Source organism: Gavialis gangeticus, unplaced genomic scaffold, assembly GCF_001723915.1.
Source record: "Gavialis gangeticus isolate Ggan-Ray unplaced genomic scaffold, GavGan_comp1, whole genome shotgun sequence".
Lineage (NCBI taxonomy): Eukaryota > Metazoa > Chordata > Crocodylia > Gavialidae > Gavialis > Gavialis gangeticus.
Window position 1 is genome coordinate 9,663,806 of NW_017729003.1, and position 21,350 is coordinate 9,685,155.

The following is a 21,350-nucleotide window of genomic DNA, read 5'->3' on the forward strand; positions in this document are numbered from 1 at the left end:
CCCCCAGGGCAGCCGCCTGCCCGCCCCCGCCACACGCTCAAATCCAAGCCGGGAGCCCCCTCTTGTTAGATGGGGACGACACACCCTTGTCCTGGACCCGAGGCCAGGAGGCCCGGCGCGGACGGCGCTGCTGCCTCGTGCCCCGCTCTGCAGCCGCCCGCACCCGGCCCGAACGCACTCACTGAAGAAGAGGCGGTAGTCGAGGCTGTTGGCGGCGCCGCGCTGCTCCACGCTGTAGCCGCTCATGATGCTGCCAACCCCGCTCCGCCGCGCGCACGCCAAGAACCCGCGCCCCACGCGGCGGCCACTGCGCAGGCGCGGGGCTACAGCCCTCCAGGCCCGCCCGCAGTGCAGCACCACGCAGGCGCGGGACGGGGCGAGGAAACCTCCCCCAGCCTGCAAGCCTGCCAGGAGTAGTGTGGCGCAGGCGCACTCCGCCTCAATGCGTCACGGCGCCGGGCGCGCGCATGCGCACCGAATCTGGCTTCTGCCGGGCTTCCACGTGGCCCTTCCTGCTGCGCCTCCGCCAGCGGGATGGTGGGGCAAGTGCGGGCGTGAGGCGCAGGGCAGGCGTTGCGAGGCTCCTTCAGGGAATGGGCGAACCTGGGAAGGCTACAGCTCGGGCCCGGGGTGTGTCTGTCCCTTTGCTTGGAAGCAGGTCTCGCAGGCCGCGCTCCCAGCGGCAGCTGCGGGACAGCTCCGACCCTGCCCGCCCGGGGGAGCCGCGCTCCCTGCCGCCGCGGGGTTTGTGGCCCTGCGTGATGCGGCAGCCGCTCTAGAAAAGGACAGACCCGAGGGAGGTTAGCAGGGTGGGTGGTTTATTACTCAGTGCCAGTGATCTGTTGAAGTCAGGAAAGCGTTTGGTACAGTACTAGCAGACTCAGTACACATCAAGCACATCTGGCACAGGACAGCCTTGCTCACGGTGTTACTAGAGCCAGGGAGGTGGTGAACATCATGCCATGAAGGGCAGTCGGGGTCCGTTTCCCTTTTTAGCTTGAGCAGGCAGAAGCTAAGGTGCTACACAATTACTCCTGCTGTCTGGTCCTGGAAGGAAGGAGCAGCTTCTGCTTCTTTCTTCCAGCTAATTTAGGAACAGCATTCCCCATTCTGAAGGTTATCTCACTAGTTATTAGGCAAAGGGTGGGACCTGTTGGCAGATTGCCTCTAGCGTGAAGCAAGAACATGCTGAGATTATTCAGGGCCCTGTGAGGGACATAGCAGCTCTCCACCCTACTGGGATCAAGTCTTAGTTTGCTATCTCTGCAATATTAGACTAATAAGCTACCAAAGTTCATCCTACTGCAGGGGAGTCGAAATGTACCCCATCCCCACTGCAAGCCTAGCAAAGGTGAATTTATAATGGCACATCCAGTGCTTGTGATGTTACATTGCAGTGATACAGTTAAATGATGAGCGGCTGTGCCAGGCTCAGTGTTGTACTTGCCTCTTGTAACTGTGCCCATTCCCAACCCAGGCTGGAATGTCATTGGCTCCAAACTCTAGTCCTAGAGTCATGTCAACTAAACCTTTATTTTTCAAGCCATGTGTGATACTTGTCCAACTGGCATTAATAAAACAGGTACAGCTGATGTCTTAGGGCAGCAGGAGCCATCCTTTTTGGCAGAGGTGCCACAAATAAAGCACCATGCCCTTCCCAAGCGCCAGTGCAATCTCCTTCCCCTGTCCAATGTGCTGCTCTGCTTCCTGCTGCCTCCCCAATATGGCAGGAGCCACACACAGCCTGTGCCACTTGTGGCACACTTGCTGCAGGTTGGCTACCTTGTCTTAGGGCATTGGGCAAACATTACTCCCGTTGAAGTGAATGGCAACACTCATTGACTTAAAAGGGAACAAGGCTAGAGTAATGCTAATACTTTTGAAAATGCCATCCTTAATCTGATAAACTTAACTTTTGTAGGTGACCAAACAGGTTAAAGAACCATTAGAAAAAGATTTTTGGGGAGGACAGTAGAAGCACTGGACTAATAGTTTTAAAAATAGCCTCTAATTTTAAGTGCCTCACTTCTGGTGTGTTTAATTTGAGACCAAAGTAATTTCTCAGAAGAGTGGAGCCCCAGTGCTCTACTTGAAGTCAAAGGGAGCTATAAATTTCAGCACCCCCAGAAAATCAGGTCTAAGTGTAGGCACTCACAATTCAGTATTTTTTAAAAACATGACTATCATAGGTTTATTCAGGAACAGATCCTTGTACCTTATTGTATGCACAGAAAAGGTGCATGGTTTTGACTAGTGATGTTATTTTGAAAAACCTGACAACTTTGATAGAAAAGTATGACCTGTACACAGGCTTGGACTTACTAATTTCCAAAAGCAGTTTTCTACTGACCTCCCTATGAACTTGAGCACTTGCTCCTTTGTTTTACAATTGCTGAAATGGAGATTTTACTTCAGTTTCACGGTGCAGACTTGGGAGGATCATTTGGTGACTGTAGACCCACTTACAAATAAAAAGTGCTAAGTATTATTATGGAGTTGCATATGAGATACATACTAACAGTGTAAGGCAAGAATGCAGTGAGACTGTGGAGAGAGATAATAATAAGCCATTGTAAAAGGATGGGAAGGACTTACTACTTGGGAGCTTGTATCAGCTGAACTGATATAACTGTTTTGTCTGTCTGCTCCTGTGGAGCTAAACCTTGTACTTTTAACCTGAATGAAACAGATTTAAAGTTACAGCTTTTCAGCCTCCACTCAGAGTGGACAGAAAAAGCAGTTCCAATGTATCAGCTATAAAACACTATAGGGCACTTTTATATGTGCTCTGATTCATTCTGATTAGAACACGTTGAAGCAAACTCAGTGCTCCAGTGTGCTGCAGTGTCTCACGTATTCAGTGTACCTGCATTTCAAAATAGTGGTGGGGATGCTTTAACTAAAGCTCACTGAACAAACTTTAGTTAAAGTGCCCCTGCTGCCATTTTGAAATGCGGGACACTGAATACATGAGATGCTGCTGGCACTTTAATTAGAGCGGCTCTTGATTGCCACTCAAGTTAAAAAGCTCACCCCCCACCCCATAGCTTGTGTATAAGTGCCCTATAATTTTACAGATTTTTACCTGTTACTCATCTCTTCATGTCCTGAGCTAGGTCATATACAATTGGATGTCACAGTTCAAGGCTCTACTCAGCAATAGTTTACAATGTTTGGTTTTGGGGTTTTTTTTATGGTGAGCATGCAGTCTTGGAGTTAATATTATGCAAAAATAGGATTTTTATTAGAGAAGCAATGTGCGTAGCCAAGTCAATTCACCCCTTCACCTTTACAGATTTAGGTTCAGATTTTAGAAGTGAAAATGAATTTGGCAGGCCTCTTAGATTTCTCTATGTACATCACAGGACCACAATATGCTCAGGTACAAATCACAGCGGGCAGTCTCTGCCAACATCAGGACTGGAATCACAGTGTCACAGGTGAGAACATAAATGAGAACGAAGAGCGAACATACACATGCTTGTACTCTGCCTGGCCCAGCCCAGTACCACAAGCCAATTGCTTTGATGAAAACTGAAGTCATTCACAACTTAAAATTAACTATAAATAACCAGGAGACTATTCTAGCTAGTTTTCACTAAACAATGAAACACACAGGACTGGCTATTGAGGGTAAGCAGGGCCTGGCTTCTCTAAAGCCATATTCCATCCCCCAGACTTGTAAGTGTGGGTTACAAGTGCTTACACAGCTTCTCTTACTCTGGTAAATTCAAAGGAAAAGCTCTCCCTTTCCCCTATACTAATGAAAGAGACATCAGATCATAATCAGCTGATGAAGTGAGGAGCAGTTTGAGAAATTTGTGTGGTGCCCTCCTATGCTGTTTCTGAGGTGCTCAGCTTCTCTTGCTAGTGAGTAGCATAGTGGCAGCAGTTGGTAGTACTAGAGGTGTCCCAGCAGCGAGTCCCAGATCCGGTTTCTTCTAGGAGGCAATATATGTCTTTGCTTCTTCCACTTTCTCCTCATGGAGGGAAAGAAGTTCCCCCACTGCCACCTCTTTCTGTTTGGGAGAGGAAATACATTGAACATTTCACATGAAATCTCTTGAATTGTCTTCATCTACTGAAATGGAACAGCTTATTTCATAGGTTTTAGAGGAAGAAGGTCTGAGCAGAGGCTCTGTATGTTCCAGTTTCATTTCAACAGAGGTTCTCCATTCTACTCAAATCACAATGACAATTTATATAAAAACAGGTGTGAGAAGCACCAGGGACTGGGCCTGTGCATAGGTCACTTGGTGGGCTATGTCCTGCCGGGGACATTAATTTTCAAATACTTATATCATCTTGTTCCTATTCCTCCCCTCTTTCTGCATTCTGTCAGTATGAGGTAGTGTAATCTCATAACATCATACAACATCATGATTTAGTTCTCCAGATTAGGCATGTGAGATAAGTCTATTAATTTTTATCTGCAATACAAAGAGAAAATAGGGTAGATTTGCACCTTATAAACTAACCAAAATGTGTGTGTGTACACGTGCAATACAAAGTCAATGCACATTGGGTGCTGTTGCGGTTTAACTCTACTGAACCTTTGTTGACTCTGTAACAAGATTTGTCTTGATGGTTGGAAAGGAGGGTAGCAGGCAAAAGTACTGATTATTACCACCAGCTGAAGAAGAGTCTTGGAGCTCAAGGGGCAAAGATCAGTTTCCTACAGCTGAAGAATTGAGGTTCTAGGAATTGGGTGGGTTATATGAGTTATTCTGCAATTATCTGTTATACATTGATTATTCTTCCCAGTCATTCCCCTGCTCCCTGGATGAATTTTTTTCTTTCCCCACTACTGAGCCTTTGTTCTTTCTTCAAAGTGAAGTAACCCAACGAATCTGAATCCACCACATAAGGTAGCAGACTGGAATAATTAGTACCCTGATACTGTACTTCCACCTCCACATCTCTGTCTGTGGTATGAGCTACCACTACATGCATGTCCCTTCTGATCATGGGCCAAGATCCCAAATGCATTCTCAGGCCACTCTTAAATTCCATGAAGTTATAAGAAAGTAATACACTGGGAAATTTGAACATAAATTGCTTTGGTTTGTTTTGTAACTATAATAATGTATTACCATCAAAACCTGTTGTGATCTTATCCCCTAAATGTAATATAGGCGGTCCTCGACTTGCAACGTTTCCACTTACAATGTTTTGCACTTACAACGTTTATAAATTGACACCCTGCTTCAACTTTTTGACATTAGTTTTGACTTTACAATGCTTGATCTGATCTAATGCCATGGCAGTGAACAAGTTCGCTGCATTGCTCATCTCCGTGGAGAACATCTGTCCAAACTTCCTTGGACACTTTCTTTAAAAAAAGCAGACAAGACTCCAGAAAAACCAGTAGCCAAGACTCCTGAGAAGACTTGAGCCAAGAACCCTTCAAAAAGTCCAACCAGGAGCCTTTCAAAAAATTCAGGAAAGTCACTTCAAAAAAGTCCTTCCAAATCAATGTGATTGCTATTTACAATATAAATACATTAATGTAGCTATATTACTCATCTGTAATTGATTGAGTACAAAATTCTGGGGTATTTTTGGTGAAAATAGGGTATGGGGCCTTGGTTCAGGAACAAATCCCCCATTTATAACATTGTTTCTTATGAGAAAATTGGTTCCAAGTTACAATGTTTCAACTTAAGACATGGTTTTCAGGAACCAATTGTGTCATAAGTCTGAGGACTGCCTGTAGTTTTTTGTCTAGATGCCCATCACTACAAAAACTTCCCTTGGGGGCAACATCCTCTCAAAATGAAATATTTGGTTGCAAACATCATAGTTCACAGATCTATGTCGTTACTGGGCAAGATCTATCAACCACTGGTATCTTGTATGCAGTATTAGATATCCCAAGCTGGGATGCTGACACAGTTGTGAGAAGAACCTTTACTGTCCAAATCCTCAACCAACAGCCCATGGTGAGCAACCCGCCCATTCTTCAATGGAAATAACCCGGTTTTTGGGGGGTTACTTTGTCCAGATTCAGACGGTTGCACTGAATCACTGCCTTGCACTTCAACAAAGATTCGATTGCGTATTCCAAAAAGGAACCCATTATTGTTCCTCTCAGAATAGGTGCCCTTACGTTCTCTTTCCATGGAGCAGAGTTGGACCTTGAAAGCCTCCTGGAACCCCCTTCGGAAGTTTTCATTGAAATACCCATAGATGATGGGGTTGATGCTGCTGTTGAAGAATGCCAGCCAATGGGCAAATGGGAAAATATAAACTGTAATCAGGTTGAGCTGGTACTCTGTTAGATTTCCATAATCTGTCAGCAGCATTAAAGTCCACAGAGGCAACCAGGAGAGGGTAAAAAATAATGCCACTATGATTAACATGTTGATTACCTTGACTTTCCTCTTGGAGACTCTTCTCCCCTCATTTTCCTCTGACTGGGAGCCCCGGATGGGTGCAGAGGACTTAAAAAGTTTGAAAGCAATCCGGGCATACATGATGACAATTAAGGTGAGTGGAGCCAGGTAAATGTGAGAAAAGAGTACAGTTGTATAGATCTTTCGCATCCCCTTGTCAGGCCATGCCTCCCAGCAGGAGTTGAGTGGGTAGGAATTGTTGTAAGCATCCACCATGAAGTGATATTCCTCTTTGGTGACAGTCAAGGTGACTGCTGAGGGACACATGATTATTAAAGCCAAGACCCAAATGATTACAATGGTGATAAGGGCTTTCCTCAAGGTGAGTTTCTGTCTAAAGGGGTAAACAATACATCGGAACCTAAAAGAGGAAGAAAAAGAAACAAGCATTGTTTTCACATTCTCCTGAGGCTCTAACTACATGTTCCAAGACGCAGTGAGCTTACATTTACAAAGGCCTTTTTTTGAAAACAACTGTCATTATATAAATTCTGTCATGCAGAAGATCCAGTTTTGAGTCCTACCATCTTAACTACATGCGTATACATGTGCATCGAGGTTGCTCTGATGTGCTGTAATTACAGTGCGTCAGAGCAGACTCAATTAATCGAGTCTGCTGGAGCATGGTAATTACCATGCTCCAGCAGACTCCAGCATCATGTGTACCAGCATCCCCATGCCCCTACCACCATTTTTCAGCGTGGGGACACTGATACATGTGATGCTGATACATGTGCACTTTAATTATAGCAGCTCTCAGAGCCACTCTATTTACAGCCACTTGAAGCCACCCCCATCCCCCCACCTCCCGAAGCATGTGCATAAACACCCTGTGCTTTTAAACAGGGGTCCTGTAACAGGGAACCATGACCCTCTTACCGGAGAGTGGCTTGGCCCCTTTCAGAGCAGAGTCTTTATAGCACAGCCAGACAGCAGAGCAGAGGTTAAAGGACAGCCCTGTAGTCAGGTCAGCTGTAGTAAGCCCAAGCAGGGCAGAGACAGGGGCTGGGGGCCTAGATCCTGAAAGGGGTAAGAGCAGGGCTGGGGCCCAGAGGTGAGGCCTAAAACAGTGGGCCTCGGGTGGGATGAGCCAGAGTTGAGGGGTGGAAGTGGGGAAGGCTAAAACCCCGACAAAGGAAGGAAGACCTGAAGTGGCCTGGAGATGTAGGGACAAGTGTCCCACCCAGTTGGTGACTTATTACATCTGCGAGGCATGGGGTGTGGTATAGGGGAGGAATGGAGCGACACAGTTAGCACTTAAGGCTTGGATCCCCAACACCTGGGGATCATTAGTGTAAGATAAGGACAGAAGGGTGGACTGCCATGGCAGAAAAAAGAACGGTGTAAAGGAATTTGCTCAGCCTTCGGGGGCTTCATGGTCACCCCTGGTCCATTCATCCTGGAGCGAAAATTATTAAAAAAGAATAGTTGTGGAAAATAAAAATTATTGCAGCACTCATTCTTCTCTTCATCTGGCATTAGCCTGTATTCCGGAACTAAATCATTACATACACCATAATGATTAAAACAGAGCTACTCAGCTTCTGGCCTGTAGCCAGCTCTGGCCCACAGAACCATTTAATCTAGCCTGCAAGGCTCCCCCAGGTCCAAAAACTTGACAGTGGGAGTGGTGGCAGTGTTAATTGCCACTGAGCTGTTTCCAAATTTCTGGGCCAGTAGGGAGCCCTATAGGCCGGACAGCATTGCTCTGTATCCTATATTGGCTGCGCAGGCCAACACGGGGATTGATACTGGTGTGTGGGCCCCAACCCAGCCCATGGTACCAAAAGACTGAGCACCACTGGGTCAGAACTTCAGCAGAGGGATGCTGTAGTGATTGGGTCCTGTAACCAAAGCTGATTTCATACTGCATCTAAATGCACTAAACTAGGAGCATCAAACTCATTTAGCCCCATGGGCCAGATGGGTGGTGTGGGGTTAGTCCATGGGCTGGATTGGAACCATAGACTGGCTCCGTGTTCTGGACCTGGAGTGGGCAATGCATGTGGTGCAATCCTGTTCTGGCTGCCATGGGGCTGTTCTCCTTGGTCGTAAAGCTGCTACTGTGGGGTTGTGCTCCATGGCCCTAGAACCCTGAAGTGGCCACTGCACGCAGCACGGTATGCAGAATGGCACATGGGCAGCCTGAGACTGTGCTGCACCCCACCTAGTGCACCCCACATGCTGCCTGTGGGTCACTCTAAGACCCACAGGCAGTACCAGGGGTCAGATGAAATGACTTTGAGGGCCAAATCATTGGCTCCCCTGCACTACACAGACCATATATTCAGGTGAGACTGTAAAGAAGACTACAAACTCAAGAAAAAGGTAAAGGCATTGTGGCAAAATTAGTTAATGCATTAATTATTCAATAACTCCCTAGGAATTCATGGTTTTATCTGTCTCTGTAACATTTACAAGTGCAAACTACTAATGGAATCTCATGACAGCAAAAATGCTGTAGGACAACTCATGTCAAACTAAAGGAAGTGATTTTTTAAAGTAAGAAACATTCACGTTTCATTTCTTTCCAGGGAGAAAGCACCATACAGTGACATTTTAAATGGCCACGGCTGTGTTAGGAATCCTCGTATGGAATATTAAGTGAACTGCCAAGACCCCCTGGGCTACCGCCTACACTCAACAGTGTATTTTCCATTATATGGGTGACTTTGAAACACTAAAATCTCTTTGGGCCTGATACTCCATTGCCTTGCTTATGTCATAGTCATCCTCAATGATGGAAAATGAGTAGCAAGCAGTGATGATTCAGACTTCTTTACACACACTGTTTGGGCAAAAGAATGCTGCAGTTATGGGGTAATGCAAAGACATAGTCATAGCATAACTATCTCTGCTTTTTCATGCATGTGCTGACTTGGAAAGGGAGAACTGGGAAATTCTTTAACTTTTTTATTTATAAAATGTTATTAGAAAATGTGGTGACACCACAGAGGAACATCATACCAACATTACAAGTGATGTATGAGGATATCAACTTACTGAAGGCTTTAGGGGAAAAAAAAATCCTGGTGATGAGCAGCTGGATTTTCTCATGTTCTATTGAAACAAGTCTCTCCATTAGGAGGGTTGATAGGATACTATTGCATATGTATGTCTAGGATTCAGAAGCCTAAATCTCTTTTCTTTTATTATCTCTGCAGTTCTCTTTCTCCATCATGCACATTTTGGATTTTATCTGTTGGACTGCATCAGGTAAGCATAGGGACTGATGGGGTACAAACAGCACTTAGCCCTTATGTTCTAGAGCAGAGGTTGGCAACCTTTGGCCTGAGGGAAGGATTTGGCCTGCCTAGTGATTTCATCTGGTTCATGAAAGCTTCATATCTGCTGCAAGTCAGAGGCAGGAGAATTCAGTGGTAATTCTGTGGCATTTGGGGGAAACTTGTGCACAAGTATTGGCAGTAATTTGACAGGAGAGAAGCAGCAATTGTGGTAGTCAGGTTGGAAGTGCTGGCCTGCCTCAGCCTAAGCTGTGCATTTCAGCCCACCGCTCCACAAAGGTTGCTGACTCCTTTGGAATACTGAAATGAAGAGTTACTGTGTGGTTGCAGTATAAGTCCAGCCAATGGGCACCACTGAGAAAATCAACTGAAATGATTTATGACCATAGTCTATTTGTTGCAGGGGCTAGAAAGAGATTACTGATGCCAACCTACCTTTCCACAGCAATAGCCACCAGTGTGAAAACTGAAGCTGAGACAGACATCCCTTGCACCAGTCCGCTCATTTTACACATGGTGTTGTTAAATGGCCAACCTAAAATGACATGAAGAACATCACAGGAATTTGCGCATACCATAAACTCCTATACAGAACAATTTACATTTAACTAGGGTTTATATCTGCAGAACTGGTGAAAATAAGCCTTGTGAAAAGGCTGCATGTTTTTTGAGGTTTTGTGAGTTGTCTTGTCTAAATTGCATTGAGCTGATATTTTGCAGAGAGATCATAAATCTAGTCACATATTTTTTGTTTCTTGCACAAAAAAGAAGATACCACATGTTTGCCCAGGGAAAATGGGTGTTACCTAATCCATGTGCCTTACAGAGCCCCCTTGTTTGCCTTTTACTTTCCATACCATCCTTCTGGTTGAGGCCTAGGTAAAACTACAGAACCCACTAATCCTCTCAGGCTGCAGCCAGAGATGCAGTTTTTAAATCTATTAGAGATTTTTAGCAATCCTCTCAAGGTGTGTTATAAAGACTTAAAATACACTAGATTTAAATTTGATTTCTGCTTTCCATCAACAATTTCCTCTAGATGTCCCCATTTACCATGAATGGGCATTAGGGTGGGATCTTGTAGGCTGGCTGTGTATTTGGTTTCTTACTACACCTCGCATGTCCTGTGGTGATGCAGTGACTTTTAAAAATGTAAGTAGATTGCAGTGCAAATCAGCGGGAGGCAAGGATGGTCTGTACTTTAACCCATATGATTCTGAAAAATTGCCAAACACTGTACTTTGAAGCCATAATGGACAAGCAAACAAAATAAATACCATCCTGTTATCTTTTTTAGATTTATATTGAAGGTTTCCAATACTAATCACCAGATTTGCTTTGGGTACAAAACTGTCACCTATTCAGCTAAAAGCTCAAGTTAATATTGATTACTATGTAGCTGTGCTCTCAAACAAGGCTCTAAAAGTCTGTCTCTAGTTTTCACTTCAAATTTCCTCAATGTGCAAAATATAGCTTTTTCTAACTGGCAGCCTGGCAGATTCAACATGGGAGATGTACAGTAGCGTACAGTTGAATCACTCCTGTTGGCCTCTTACCACATTATTGCTAGGGAGTTAGTTAGGGGACCCCTGGATGTTTCAGGCATCTGGAGTCTGAACAGGCATTGCCCTTCAGTCCTGGCTCCCTAGGCACACTCCTGGGATTCAGACCTGTTCAGGACCCTCCTGAACAGGTCTGGTTGGGAATATGCAACTAAATGGCACGTACCCAGGTTCCACTACTGACTCTCCCTTCCCCAGAGTCTCAGCAAAGGATCTATGTTTTAACCAATCGGAAGTCACAAGGTAAACGGGAGTAAACAGCATATACAAAGAATTTTTACACAGTTTCTAAGTAAAAGCAATGGTGTATTCAGAGGACAAAGTGCAAGTGAACATTTCTTATTAAAAAACAATTGCCTTCCTGAATGCACTGCCTCTTGGGTCAGCTAACCCTTCCCTCCACCTGGAGGGGCCCATCCGGTTTTAGGAAGGCAAGTTTTCTCTCTACATCTTCAGGATCCTGCAATAGCTCCATTTATCTTGAGCTAGCGCAGGATGGCTGACAAAAGTGAACAGGCTAATTTCCTGCTCTTTTATAACTTTCCAGTCCTTCTGATCTGAGCAACCTATTCAGGGAATCACTTGATGGATGTCTTAGGGGGGCAGGAAGCTTTGGCAAATGACAAAACCAGTTCTCTTAGAGCAGCAATTCTCAACCTTTTTATATTAAAGGCACTTACTGGAAAATGCCAGCTCTTAGATTTTACTCCCTTTGACTATGGAAAAATAATACAGAATTTTTTCTGTTTCAAAGAACTCAGAAAGAACAGGGCAGAATATCACTATGGATCCTATTTGAAATCTCTGGGTTTATCTTGTGAATCATGTTTGCACACATAACAGTGCTAACATTGTGTGGTGCCCCACAGTACCCTTGAAAGCATCCCTGGATGAGAATCACCATCTTAAAGAGAAGCATAATGTCTAAGATGTTTGTATTTGAACAAGAGCCCTCTACCGTAAGAGTCCAAAAAGTCCTTGGATTTCAGCCCATGCTGGAGGTGAAAAGATAACAGTGTAGTTAAAATGGAGCTGGCAGCTTTCTAAAGATATATGCAGAGTTTATCACCTTCCACAGAATTTATAAGCTGTATGAACAGATTCCTTGGACACTGTGCTGTCCAAGTCAAGTTGGGCTCTTTCTGGCCCATGCAGTATAAGTAATAAAGAAAGGTTCTGCAATCAGCACTTAGTTAACAATTCCATATACGTTACACAACATTATCCAGTTTATTAAACCTTAGCTGCACTTGCTTGGAAGGCTGAGGAGGTGTAAAAAGTAGTAAGATAAAATTTTAGTCGTCAAAAAGGTCAGCAGCCACAACTGAACAAACACAGGGAGTAAACTGGTTAGGGAAAGATGATGTCTTTATACAGCTCCTTGCCAAGGTAAAATTGTGCTTTAATACAAAGAACATCAATGCAAAGTTATAGCTGCATTTTAATACAAATGTCCAGAAGGACTTTTTTATTCTGAGATGTGGCTGTATAAAAAATGGCACTTTATGAAGGAGTTCCAATCCTTTCCACATTCAGAGTCAGATAAACTCACCTGAATGACGAACATAATTTTATTGTTTTTCTTCCTGTTGGCATTACAAAGATAATGAACTAATTAATGCTGAGTGAGCTGGACTTTATTTCAGTGTACATGTTATAAACAGATTTGTTTGCAAGGCAACAGGGTTGTACTGGGACAAGTAGGAGTATCATTTGAGTAGAACTGTGTTGCATGAGAGTGAGGGCTTAGTCTGTCCTGCAAGAATCTGTGTTACTGAGTACGATGCTGCAAATGGAAAGAACCCAGGTTTATCGTCAAGTCCCAAACCTTATTTGCTGGAGTGGCAAATAGAAAAACATCTTTTCACTTGAGCACTTTTTGGTAATTGCTGAGAGAAATTCAAGTGCCATTTTTACAGGTTCATTTTTCAAATTAGAACACTACTTTGAGGTATTCATATTAACATTAATCGACCCACACTGAGGAACCTGACTTGATTTAATGGAGTTGTGTTTGCTCACCCCAACATTCACTTTAAATATTTATATGCATTTAACAGCCTAACTCATATTCAAAATATTGCATATGTTGCATATAAGCAAGGTAATATTCCTCTAAGAACCTCAGCTTTTCCTTTCCCTGACTTCTTAATGACGTCAGCTTTATCTTGCAGTAGCATATTTTCATTTCCCATAATAGAGCCAGGTGAGTTTCCAACCTCAATTTCATTTCCTGGGCAAACCAGAGCTGAGAGAGGCCTGTGGTACTAAAGCTGCTTCTTCAAGCCTAATGTAAAGATGATTTCTTGCATCTCCTTTGTAGGAACACTTCAGTGAATTTAAACAGAAGTACCAATGTAAGGCTGTGGAAGAACTCCTCTCCAGCTGTGTGAGGGATGAGGGGCCTGGACGTATTACCAAGGATAGGATAGTGCAGATTGGGAAAAACAGAATTTTAGGAATAAGAAGTGGCAGATTCCAGCAGCGTGAATTCCAAAGTTTACTCCCTGTTGGCTCACTCATAAATTCGTACCTGGTTATTCAGGCTGGGGAGTCAGAGATGGCCAAATGTTATGTTAACTGCAGCTTTCCTGACTGTGCCATCAGCAATAGAAATCGCTATGTTTTACTTATGCTCGCCCAACAGGCCATGTAGGCTGAAGCAGACACTTGACCTTGACAAGGATGTTACGAATATCAAGGGTCAGCACCCAGTTCAGGTTTGCCTACTTTATGCTTTCCAAATTGCTAAGCCTTTTCAATTAGGATCTAAACAAATATTGTTGTTTAGCACTTACAAAATTAGGAAAAAAGGTTGATTGTACCTGGTTGGAAAAAATGGAAAGAAGGAGCTCTGAGAACCCTCCAAAACAGAAGGAGGATTGGTAACATTCATTGTCATTATAGCACCCATCTGCACTATAATGTGGTAACGTTGCAAAGTGAGTGGGGGGAAGAACAAGGGTATATCAGTTTAAAACATACCCTTGTTTTACTGTTTGCTTTTGCAAACAGAAATAATAGTTTTCCATTCCAATTCAAATCCCAGTGGCTCCAACTGAGATCACTGCTTACCTACGGATTTCTGACATACTACCCAGCCACTTGTTGCCCTAATTACATGCTCTGCTGGGAGTGGTATTGATGGATACGTCTGACATTTGTTGGAAAACATCTAGTACATTTCCGTTTAAAACCCGCAGCTCTTCATAAGTAGGTTTTGCATTCTAACCTTTCTACTGCACTTATCCTCTTAGTTATGGGGTTAGATGAAATAAAACAAATCACTTGTTACTCAGCTATCATCCATTTTCATTTCAAAGGGGTAGCAACTCTCATGAAGTGTGTTTAGAAACAGTGGACTGCTATTTCTAGGCTGCAGGGCACTAAACTACAGGGAATAACTGATGCAGAGAAGCAGTAGGAAGCCATGACCATGGCATTGATGTCAGGTGCCACACATGTAATAGGTCTTAACCTATACATGTAACAACAACAACAACACATGTAATAACACCATTAATATGTCTTAACAAACCACACTAAATTCCAGAACTTGTGTGATTATTTCATCCCACTGATACTGTGAAAAATCAGCCCTCCACTGCAACACTATGCTGAGAACAGGTATGAGGAAGAAGTGGTTTAGGATATTATTTATTGTTCTAAAATGTTGCAGGCTGAAGATGTTGTCTTACAAAGATGATATCATGTTTACAATAGTATGGAAAGGGCCATGGGATCAAATTCTTGGTATAAGACCTTCAGTAAAGTTGCACCAGGAATGCATTTGGATTGTGTTCTTTATCATACACAGTTTATGAGAAAACAAAAGACAAAGATATTCTGATCTTCAGAAAACGTCATTCTTTATCACCTACCATATGTCTCCTTTGCCTTTCATTCTCCACAGGGAGATCACTGGAATTGCTAAACAAAATTCAGTAATCCTAAATACAACAACAGCAACCCCATCTTCCCTCTCTGATTCATCTGTCAGACTGATGACCCGACTGTCTAGGCAAATGTCTGGATTTCTTCTCTTCTCATTCCATCACAGGCCCTCTCCAGTCTGGCTTCCAGTCTGCTGAATCTGTAGTTGTCAAACTCTCTCGTAACTTCTTTGCCACACCACAGTACAGAACCAGTGGTCCATCCTCATCCTCCTTGATCCATCAGCTACCTTCAGTATAATTGGTCATGTCCCTCTTAAAATATTCCCCTTCCTTGCCTTCCATGACCCTAATTAATCTCATGCCCAGGAGTGGATTTTGGGGGAGAGGGTACAGTGGTATAGATGCTCCCTTCTTTGGCTATGCACCGCATGCCCAGCAAGCTCTCTAAGCTCACCAGCTGACCAGCATGAGCTCCTGCCAAAACTACTGCTTTTGCATTGCTCTGGAGCCCAGGTGGTGAGTGCTGCTGTCATTTACATCCCCTTTTTCACTTTCTCCCAAATTCAGCAGGAGGGAAGAGAGTATGGAGGTGAAGAGTGGTAGTGCTCACCTCCTGAGCTCTGGAGCTGTGGAAAAGCAGTAGCTCTAGCAAGAACCTGCATCAACCAGCTGGTGAACTTAGAGAGCTCCAGTAGGTGCCTGCACTGACCAGTCACGAGCTCAAAGAGCTCAGCGTGAATGAACTGCACCACCATAGGGGGTCTGGCCATTCACCCACCACTCCTTTCCCAGATCCGCCCATGTCCTTATCTCTCTTCCCCTCCTATTTCCTGGGGGTGGGGGGTGGGGTTGAGGACACTTCTTTGATCCTCTTTTTTCCCTTTACACCTTAGATTTGTGTTATGTCACTTGCAGAACAAATTTAGGCATCGTATCTTTGTGGATGATTAACACATCTACCTCTACTGCTGACTTGTCTCCTTGCCTCCTTTTCATAGATTTCATAGACATTCGGGCTGGAAGGGACCCCGGAGGATCATTGAGTCTAGCCCCCTGCCCAGAGGCAGGAAGTCAGCAGGGATCATAGGATCCCAGCAAGATAAACCTCCAAAAGTGTCTTGAAGGCGTTTAAAGTGGGTGCTTGAACCACCTCTGGCGGCAGTCTATTCCAAACCTTGGGGGCTTGGACAATAAAGAAGTTCTTCCTTATGTCCAGCCTGAAACAGTCACAGAAGAGTTTGTGACCATTTGATCTTGTCATCCCTTGGGGGGCTCTGGTGAACAGACGTTCTCCCAGATCCTGGTGAACACGCCTAAAAAACTCATAGGTGGCCACCAGATCGCCCCTGAGCCTGCGCTTTTCCAGGCTGAAGAGTCCCATGGCTCTCAGCCTCTCGTCATAAGGTGTGTTATCCTGAGCTCTGATCATGCGTGTGGCTCTCCTTTGCAACCTCTCAAGCTTCTCCACATCCTTTTTGAATTGTGGAGCTCAAAACTGGACGCAGTACTCCAGCTGCAGCCTCACCAAGGCTGAGTACAAAGAGAGAGAATGATGTCCCGGGATTTGCTTGAGAAGCATCTATGGATGCAAGCCAGCATTTTGCTCGCCTTACTAGCTGCAGAATCACATTGAAGGCTCATGTTCATCTTGTGGTCAGTCATGACCCCGAGTCTCTTTCTTCCATAGTGCGAGTCCCTTTCATCCGTAGGGATAACCAACGTAGCACTGCTGAGCCTATAAGCATGGTGCAGGTTTTTCCTCCCAAGGTGGAAAACCTTGCATTTTTCAGTGTTAAACACCATCGGGTTCTCGTCTGCCCATTTCATGAGATTGTCAAGATCCGCCTGGATCACCCTCCTGTCCTCAGGTGCGGATGCTTTATCTCAGAGTTTTGCCAAAAGTAGAATCTTGGCTATGCATTCTGACATCTTCTGGTGGATATTTAACTAACAATTCAAGTTTAACGCAGTTAAAAGAACGCTTCATAGTTTTCCCCCAAATTCCCCTTACCTCCTTTCTGAATCACTTGAGACAACATGACTATTTTTGCTATCACTTAGACCTATCACCTGGGCATCATCTTTGATTTGGACCTCTCTTACATCCTCATGTCCAAGTTATCTGAATCTTGCTGATTTTTTTCTATAGATGGTAAGAATTCTATAACATTTGTATCCATCAGCACAGCTAAAACTCTCATCCAGGCTCTCACCATCTTGCATCCTTATTATTACAGGAGCATTTTCTCTGACATTGACCAACATAGCCTCTCATCTCCTGTCTCGTATCCAGTCAGAATGCTGTTGCAAAGATCATTTTCTGAGCCCGTTACTTGGACTGTACCAATCTCCCTTTGACTCCCTCCACTGTCTCCCCCTTCTCTGTTACATCCAATGTAATTTGATGTCAAGGTCTTTCCTATTATTTCTCATTCACTGTTGAAACATCAACTCCTACCTCCCATAGGTCAGTGATGTCAGTCTCTATCACCTACTCATTACATTTCCAAACAAGGACTTTTGCCCTTTCTTCCATGCTGCTCCTCATGCTTGGAATGAGTTCCCTGAAAACATCTTCAAAGCTACCACATTACCTTCTTTCAAATCCCCCCTTTAAATTCACCTTGGCTGTTATGCTTACTAAAAGCTTGACAACAGGCCCCTGATGTTCTGATACTACAGCCAATCTCACTAACCAGTACTGTCTGATGGTTTCCTGGTACTCTTTCATACACTTGTCTGTATCCCTTATTTTATCTTGCCTTATGACTGGGATGTAAGCTGTTTGGGCCAAGAATTGTGTTTTTTTTTTCTCTGTTCATACCACATGCAGCACTAAGGGCCTAAAAGGGCTGAGCCCAGTACTAGGACTTCTAGGCATTACTGTAACGGAAATGATAAAGGAGAGGAAGGAAAAAACCTAAATACTGAAATCATAGAAATACAGAAGAGATGGAGAAAATGCTAATGTTCTCTCCTCATATAGGCAAGGTAGCTGCTCAAAATCATTAAATAAAAGAACAGACTGCTGCAGCTTATTTTAATTCCTTGCTAGTCTCAAGCAAAAAATTGCATCTCCCATTCTTGTGCCATGACATCTGAAAATCAAGCCAGGTTTTCTTTGGAGTTTAAACTGATTAGAGACATCATAAATGTGCATATAGGGAGAGGATGGGTGTGGGGGGAGGGAGAGAGAGATCATAGAAAAGTAGGGCTGGAAGGGATTTCATGAGCCTATCTATTCCAGCCCCTTGCTCAAGGCAGAATCATACCTTACTAAACCTCTTGGCCAAGTGTCTGTCCAACCTGTTCTTGAAAATTTTCAGGGATGGAGATTCCATAACTTCTCGAGGTAGCCTGTTCCAGTACTTGACCACCCTCGTAAAGTTCCTCCTAATCTCCAACCTAAGTTTCTCCTGATGCAGTTTGAGGTCATTGCTCCTTGTGAGGAGTTGGTGTACAGCCACACAAGTATATAGACAGACAGGCAGATATGAAACAATATATTTAGCAATATAGAACAGTTCTGTAGTAGGGCTGTGCGAAATTTCACCAGGTGTTTTGTTTCGAAGCTGCTTCGAGCTTAAAACAGCGAAATCGAAATGAAACAAAAGGCTTCAAAACAGCTTCAAAACGAAATGAGGGCACTCAAAACATTTTGAAACTTTCTAAATGTTTTGAGTTTTGAAGCTGGGCTTACTTGGCTTCAGTGCTGGTCCCAGGAGGCAGCGGCAGCCTCCTGTCATCTGGCGTGCAGATCCAGGGGCTTGCACCCCCAGGAGGGCTAGAGGGCTGTGCCAGACTCCTCCTAGGGGTGTGAGCCCCCTGATCTGTGTGCCGGATGAGAGGAGGCTGCTGCTGCTGCTGCCTGGAACAGGCAGCAGCAGCAGTCCTCCCCAGTGCTGGGCATACCAGAGCCCAGCGCTGGTCCCAGGTGGCAGAGGCAGCCTCCTCTCATCCAGCACACAGATCCCGGGGGCTTGCACCCCCAGGAGGGCTGCACCAGACTCTTCCTGGGGGTGTGAGCCCCCTGATCTGTGCACCAGATGAGAGGAGGCTGCTGCCTGGGACAGGTGGCAGCAGCAACCTCCCCCAGTGTTGAGCACAGCCTGTGCCCAGCACTGGTCCCAGGTGGCAGAGGCAACCACCTCTCATCTAGTGCACAGATCCAGGGGCTCACACCTGTGGGAGGGCTGCTGGGCTGTGCCAGACTCCTTGTGGGGGTACAAGCCCTTGGATCTGCATGTCAAATGAGAGGAGGCTGCCGCTGCCACCTGGGACCAGTGGCAGCAGCAATCTTCCCTGGTGCTGGGTGCAGACTGTGCCCAGCACTGGTCCCAGGTGGCAGCAGCAGCCTTCTTTCATCCAGTATGCAGAGCCAGGGGCCCACACCCCTAGGAGGAGTCTGGCACAGCCCCACAACCCTCCCAGGGGTGCAGGCCCCTGGATCTGCATGCTGGATGAGAGGAGGCTGCTGCTGCTAGCAAGTGTCGGGAGTTGTGCTTTGAACAGTTTGAGGTGCAGTTTCCCAGAAACCTCTGCACCTGTATCTTTGAAACTTGGTAGGCTTCATGCTCCCTGAAGGAGATACCATCCCCGCACTTTTCATCCAAATCAGGCAAGAAATGGTGAGGTTTTAGGCATTTTCATGATTACCCATTATAGCCTATGGGTAAAATGTTGAAATGTGTCAAAACAGCAAAACAGTTTTGACGAAACAAAATGGGACAGTGTTTCGAAGCTAAATGAAACAACAAAATGAAACACTGTCCCTTCAAAATGGCAAAACAGGCGTCGAAACGAAATGATGGTGTTTCCCACAGCCCTGTTCTGTACTATGTGGGTTTAACATAGACTGTGACTGTGGTTTATTAGTTGTAGTTTGTGTTCTCCCTGTGCTACAGCCACTAGATGGCAATAGCGTACCTGAAGGTGGTGGCTGTGGTTGTGGGGAAAGTAGTGGACATGATGTACCTTGACTTTAGCAAGGCTTTTGATATGGTCTCTGGCCATTTGTAGACGACACTTTAAAGAGGTTTTAAAGCAGGTTAAATGCCTTTTGCACCGCTTTAATGGTGTTGCTGTTTGCATGAGTTTGCAAATTCAGCAGTGTATTGCGCATTAATTCCAGCCGCTGTAGCACATTCGGCAGTGTAATGCACCTTAAATGACTTTGGGATGCAGCAAATGACTTTGGGGCACTGCAAAGTAAAATGACTCTGAGGAGTTTTAGTTTCCTACTCTACACCGCGGAGGGAAGCACCGGGCTCCATGCAGCTCAGGGTGTCTGCAGGCAGACCATACAGGCAGCCTGGCAGCAGCCCAAAAAGGCAGGCTCCACAGAAGAGAAAAAAAAAAAAAAACATGGCAAGCCTGTTTTTCCTCCCCTCCCCCTGGACCCTGCCTGCCTGAGTTGCGTGGGGGCCTGGTGCTTCCCTCTGTGGCTGCAGTGCCCCCCGGGACTGCCCGAGCCAGTGTCTGCAGGCGGATGCTGCCTGGAGGGATGCCCTGCTGCCACGGAGGAAAGCACCAACCCCCATCCGCAGCTCACAGGTCGTTCTGCCCACCAGCAGCTTGCTTTCCCCTCCCCACCACTGGACAGGCAGGTAAGGATTGGGCTCTGACACAGGTGTACACAACACAGGGGTTTACTTCACCCTAAATTGAAGGGGTGTTTTTAAAAAACTATGACTACAATTTAGGGTGAAGTAAACACCCATGTTGTCTACAAATGGCCTCCCCACAGCGTTCTGACAAGCAAGCTCAGGAAGTATGGGTTGGATGAATGGACTATAAGGTGGACAGAAAACTTCCTGGATTGTTGGGCTAAACAGGTAGGGCTTGATGTCTAGTTGGCAGCCAGTGTCAAGTGGAGTGCCCCAGGGGTCGGTTTTGTTCAATACTGCCATTAATGATCTGGACGATGGGATGTATTGCACCCTTTATAAGTTTGTGGATGACACCAAGCTGGGGGATTGGGGGCGGAATAGTAGATAGAGATGCTGGAGGGTATTGCTAGGATACATAGTGACCTAGACACATTGAGGGATTGGGCCAAAAGAAATCTCATGAGGTTCAACAAGGACAAGTGCAAAGTCCTGCACTTAGGACAGAAGAATCCCATGCACCACTACAGGCTTGGGACTAACTGGTTAAGCAGCAACTGTGCAGAAAACGACCTGGGGGTTACAGTGGACAATAAGCTGGATATGAGTCAACAGTGTGCCCTTGTTGCCAAGAAAGCTAATAGCA

General features: G+C 45.1%; 2 protein-coding genes across 2 annotated transcripts in view; both read right to left on the reverse strand.

The window, feature by feature from the left end:
* PPA1 (pyrophosphatase (inorganic) 1) overlaps positions 1–312 on the reverse strand; it is a 22,806-nt gene extending 22,494 nt beyond the window's left edge. The window contains exon 1 of the mRNA XM_019507799.1: positions 183–312. Within this exon, the coding sequence (XP_019363344.1) occupies positions 183–246 (64 nt within the window). The 5' untranslated portion in view covers positions 247–312. The remainder of the gene's footprint in view (positions 1–182) is intronic.
* Positions 313–5,644: 5,332 nt separating this feature from the next.
* Positions 5,645–21,350, reverse strand: part of NPFFR1 (neuropeptide FF receptor 1) — a 33,854-nt gene continuing 18,148 nt past the window's right edge. The window contains exons 3-4 of the mRNA XM_019507802.1: positions 10,076–10,175; positions 5,645–6,756 (exon numbers count right to left, since the gene is read on the reverse strand). Coding sequence (XP_019363347.1) covers positions 5,865–6,756; positions 10,076–10,175 — 992 coding nt within the window. The 3' untranslated portion in view covers positions 5,645–5,864. The remainder of the gene's footprint in view (positions 6,757–10,075; positions 10,176–21,350) is intronic.